The sequence below is a fragment of the Neofelis nebulosa genome, chromosome 6, assembly GCF_028018385.1.
Source record: "Neofelis nebulosa isolate mNeoNeb1 chromosome 6, mNeoNeb1.pri, whole genome shotgun sequence".
In the NCBI taxonomy this organism is placed as follows: Eukaryota; Metazoa; Chordata; class Mammalia; order Carnivora; family Felidae; genus Neofelis; species Neofelis nebulosa.
The window spans coordinates 83379922-83385260 of record NC_080787.1 but is presented as its reverse complement, the minus strand read 5'-3'; the positions used below and the strand labels follow the sequence as shown (position 1 = coordinate 83385260).

The 5339-nt window shown below is 44.9% G+C and overlaps 1 protein-coding gene across 1 annotated transcript; it reads right to left on the bottom strand.

Annotated features, from left to right (window-relative positions):
• Positions 1–465: 465 nt before the first annotated feature.
• On the bottom strand, positions 466–4261 carry PNRC1 (proline rich nuclear receptor coactivator 1). The gene is made up of 2 exons (XM_058734687.1): positions 3561–4261; positions 466–1547 (listed from the first exon to the last, which is right to left on the bottom strand). The coding sequence occupies exons 1-2, from the start codon at positions 4098–4100 to the stop codon at positions 1104–1106; spliced, it is 984 nt and encodes a 327-aa protein (XP_058590670.1). The 5' UTR covers positions 4101–4261; the 3' UTR covers positions 466–1103.
• Positions 4262–5339: the final 1078 nt, after the last annotated feature.

Genomic DNA, 5339 nt, shown 5'->3' with positions numbered 1-5339 from the left:
AGAACCTTAGAAAACAAAGTGTGAATTTTAAAGTAAAACTACATAAGCTACTATATTTCTTTCAGCAAACTCTAGAATCCAAATCTCCACCTACTTTAACATCAATTACACTTCCTTTGGTTTAAGTACCACCATTCAATATCATAAACCAAACCAAGTGTCATCTTCTTTCACTGAAATTATATGGTAAGTCAAATGGTACTTTATGAAACAGTTCATATATAAAAATAATCTAAGTTATAAACTAACCAGCTTTACTTTCAACAACAGTTTCCATTGCAAAATGGGGAATTCCTCCCCTTAGAGGTAGTACGGTGAAATTATTGGACCCTCTAAATATCAGAAGGAGGAAGGACAATTAGTAATAATACTAAGACATTTAGCCAGTAAAATGGAAAGTTAAAAATCCATCTCCTAGTCACACATTCAAACATGAAAGTCACACACAAAGAATCAAGACTAGTATAAAAGGGGGGGCCAAATTATATTATTATTTAAAAATTTGATTACAACCAATTTTGTTGGCATTAAAATTAGAGGTATTTTAAATTTGAATGGATAAACCAAAACCCAGAAATTAAGTTTGGTAAAAATGGGAATAGGAGTTTTCCAGTAATTACAGATCAGAAGGCAAAAATCAATTTAGAGAAACAAACAAACCCCATGTTTACAATGATTGTGCCACAGATTTAAACTTCAGTAGTGCATTAGTAAACTGTTCACATTTAGATCTTCACCTTGAGATTAGACAGCTGTTTCTTTTAAAAAAAATCTCAGTACCTTGTGCAAATAAATCGGTCTTCCATGTGCCTTAGCACTTAAAATTTCTCCACTGTATATATACAAAACACCTACCATTTGGTAGGGCAAAATACATACTTTCATAACAAAACTATAATGTACCTCTCAAGTATGAACAATATACACATAATACATGGTATACAGTATTTACAAAATATAAAATATAATACAAGTTGTAATTTTTGAAACTCCTTTGCACTTGTATGTTACAAGGCAAATTTCCATTTCTGTACCAATTTTCTTTTCAAGAGTCCAGGGATTTTGGAAAAAAAATGTTTTACAGACATACTGCAATCTGAGATCTAAGTTTGAACTTTTAGGAGAGTTTTTAAGTGTACTGCCATCAACTCCCTATTTTGGTTGGAACTTTCAATAGTGCTTCCCATCCAGTGACTAGGAGGCTTTGGAAGAACACTAGGAGAAGGTGGATCACTAAACTTTGCCCCAGCATAATTTTCCTTTTGGTTCACTTCAGTTAGAAATGCGGATTTCTTCAAATGCATATTTTTAATGTTCTCAGTATTTTTAAAAGGCTTTTTTTCCTGCTTCTGAATTATATCAGATGAAACAGAATCCTGCCAAAAGTTATTTTCATTTCTTTTTGCAGAGGTGATCTTGGTTAGTGGTAAGTTATATTTGCTTTTCTGTCTGTTTATCTTTGGTTGTTCACACAAGTGTATACCATGAACAAGCTGGCCGTGGGGAATGGCAATTTTCTCCGATTTTCCCATCTTTGATTTTAAAACCTACAAAGACAAGGAACATAAAAGTGAATACAGTTCATGATAAAAATTAGTCACGAACCTCACAGCATGTATCTAGTATATTTTCTTCTCCTGGACTTTAGTTTCCTGACCTGACTAAATGTTTATGTGCTCACTGCACTTAAAAATAAGCACACATCTAAGTTTACTACTAAAAATATAATCACCACTGCCACCAATATGGAATGTAGGGAATCAGTTCTAAAATGTCAAAGGGAAAAAAAACCCCAGTAACCCAAATTCATCTTTCTGTAACTGTAAGAGTAATGAGGTCCCTTCCAAACATATGCAACCTCCTTTCTTTGACCAAAGTCAGAGGTTTTACAATACGATAATGCCAACAGAAATTTTCACATGCTTTCATTTTGGTTGGCTGAATCTGGTTAAAAATAAAAATCATGTTTATAGATTACTCTTTACCTTTTAGACAAATCCTTTTAAAATTATTGCAGAATAATTTGATTAGTAAGAACTGTATTTTAAGTGATTAAGTGTTTTGATAATGGCTAACACAGAAAAATTACCTCCCAACTTCTGAAAACAAAATTTCAAATATTTAAATATAAAAATTTAAATACTAATCACTACCTTTTCCAAGTATACATACTTATAGCAAATACATAATCAGAAAATTGCTTCCGCCTGCCCCCACTTCCTGGTTTAACTGCTTCAAGAAATTTGCGGCACCAGTTCTAGTCACCAGTTCTAGTCACTTTTCGTAACTCAAGTGATCCTTACAGAGAGCCACGACCCAATGGGAAAGTATACGGTAATTCATCAGGATCACTGCCCTTCCAACACTTGGAATATGGTAGGGTAGCGGGACACAAAAATAGAAAGCAGAGGCACCAGGTAACATTCCATGTCAGTAACTGCCAACAGCGTTCCCTGGTTTTAACAGTTCTATAAAAGAATATTACTGGCAACCAGGAAACAAGACGTACAAAAGCTCACTTTTACATTATTACTCATATTTCAGAGCCACAGAATTTTAAAACCGGAATCTAAGATAATTAAGTAATCACGGCGGTCAAATTTGACTTTTTTCCAAGGGGACAGCGAGAGAAACTACAAATCTCTCCAGTATTCTTCTAACAAGAAGAAATGGCTCTAACTTTTGATCCTACCCCAACACTACGGAAATTGGGTGGCATAACGCCAATTCATCTTATGACTTCTAAAATTTCATCATTCTGGACACAATAAAATTACCTTCGATTAATAAAGCCCAGTACAGTATAAAGTATATGTAAACAATTCCACTCATCTAATAGACTAGCAAGCAAATGTTATCGTTTCAAAGAGGCAAGAACTGCCACCGCTCCTGCCAACTTTTAAAGATAAAAGTATAGCTAAGCAGGTCTGCCGGCGAGGGACACAGCCCCAGTTGGGCCGGCGCCGCACACGGGGCACCTCTCATCGCAAAAAAGCAAGCCAAACAGAATGGAGCCGCTTGTGGCCCACCAAGTCCCACAACCGGTCGGTGAAACAGTGCACGCGCACCGCCAACTAGTCTTGGAACTACCGACGGTCTGGGAGCCGAAAGCGGTCGCCCACCCTTTCCCCTACCACTGCCAGCCAGCCTCGCCTCCTTCATGAGCGCCGGAGCGCTGCGCACGTAGCGCGCGCTGACGTCAGCCTCCCGCGGGCCCCTTCCCTCCCCCACCCCACCGCGCGCCCGAATACCGAAACCCCCTGGAACGCAGCCAGCCTTCTAAATCGGGGCTGTTGCTGGGGCGCAGCCGCTCCTCTCATTGGCTGGTTTCCGGGAGCCAATCGGCAGCGCCAGCGCATGCCTCCCCCTCCCCCTTCTTCCCCGGGCTAGAACAGAGCGGGCGTCACGGAAACTTCCCTCCCGAGTAAACAGCCGCCCCTCACCCCGGCCCCCCTTCTTCCCGACCCCTCGGTGCAGGGCCCCAGATTCCAGAGCTCGGCCGAACCCATCGAAGGGCCGGAACTCCCCAACAGTCCCCAAGTCCCTCTCGCGGCCCTTACCTCTCTTCTGAATGAGGGTTGGCCGGGCACCGCGGGCGGCACCGGGCCAGGGAAAAGGCTCGCTTCCTCAGTTTGGGTTGCGGCCGCAGGACCCGGGGCCAAATTGGCGGCCTGGTCCGGGACTTCCTGCGCTCCGCTCGGGCCCGTCGCGGGGCTCCGACCGCCCTCGAGGCTCGGCCGGTGCTGCTGGTACTGATGGAAGCGGCTGGGCAGCTGCCCCGCCGGGCTGGCCCGCACCCTCTTCTTTCGCCGCTTCTTTGGTGCTGCCCGAGGGGTGCCTCCCGCCGTAGCTAGACTACAGTTGGACAGAGGTGCTGGGGCGCGAGGCTGCGGAGTCAGACAGGGACCGTCTCCCCCTAAGAAGTGAGGGAGGAAAAGGGTGGGAGGAAGTGCCCGGGGGTCCGGGATCCGGGGTAAAGGCGGCGGGGCCGTGGTCACCATCGGCAGGGCCCCGAAGTAACCGCGGGCGGAAAAGCCCAGGGGCGCAAGACGGCCACCCAGGACAAGTGGCTCCCGCTGTGGGACGGAGACGACGGTCATAGCTCTAGGAGGAAAGTGGCTCAGCAAGAAGAGAAGGAGGAAGTGAAGCCAGCGATCACAGGGCGGCGGCGGCGGCGGCGGCTGCTGCTAAAAGAGCCCGAGTGGAGCGCGGACCATGGTTCGGGCGGTGGCGGCGCAGCAACAAATAGCCTCAGCCTCAGCGCCGAGTGTTGTTATCAGAAGCTCCGCCCTGTGCCTGCCCACCTTCCTGCGAGAGCCCAATCAGAATGCGACGGAAGAGACCACGCCCCTCCGACTCTCCCTCCACCGCCTCCAAGAGACACACACAAACAACCAGCTTGCTGCAGCCCCGCACAAAGAACGCACATTGCGCAGGCGCTGCCAACGGGCTCTTTCGGGAAGAGTCGGTCCCGCGAACAATGAAGTTCCGTTTCAGCCCCACCTCCCCCACCCTTCTTTCTAGCCCCCGCACCTTGCCCCGAAGGCAGTGGTCGCACTGCTAGGTCTAGGCTGAATTGGGAAATGGGGATCGGGGCGGGAGAAGAGTCGAGAAACATCAAGGCCACTAATGCCTCCTCAGCCACTGACCTTGGGAAGTATTTTTTATTTCAATCCCAAGATTATTACATTTTTTTTTTAAGATTTCAAAGAACGTTATAGGTATTTCGTACTTGGCAATCGGTCCACATTTAATTTATATATGGCGAAGTGTGGCTTACGTTTTTTTCATTACTCAGGCTACCAGTGCTGTTCATTAGCCAAGGTAACCAGAGTAAGAATTAAGGGAGTGACTTACTGATTGAAATTGTCCCCTTAGTATGTAAAGAATTCCCCCAGGAATACGTAATTGAGCATTGGAAATATTACTGTCTTTATACCTGAAGGTTTGGGATCACGAAACGGTGCCGGACACTGAGGAGGAAGCAAAGAAGGAGGCTTGCGTCTCAAAGGAGAAAGTGAAACAGCTCTGCAACATAACTCTATTTTGCTAGCTGTGTGTTATGGAAATCTCACGCTCATCATCTCCCCTCACAGAGCTCACACACAAAAATTGTGGCTATTTATCAAACACTTTTGTGCCAGAAACTGTTCTTTACATAAATTATGTCATTTGAACCTCACGACAACGCTAAGGAATAGGTACTATATTTTAAACCCCTTTGTAGGAGAGGAAACCGGCTTAGAAAGGCAAAAGGTACTTGTCAAACATCATACAGTAAGTTAATAGACTTTGAACTCCAGTCCAGGGATGGCAAGACCAAAGTTTTAACATCATCC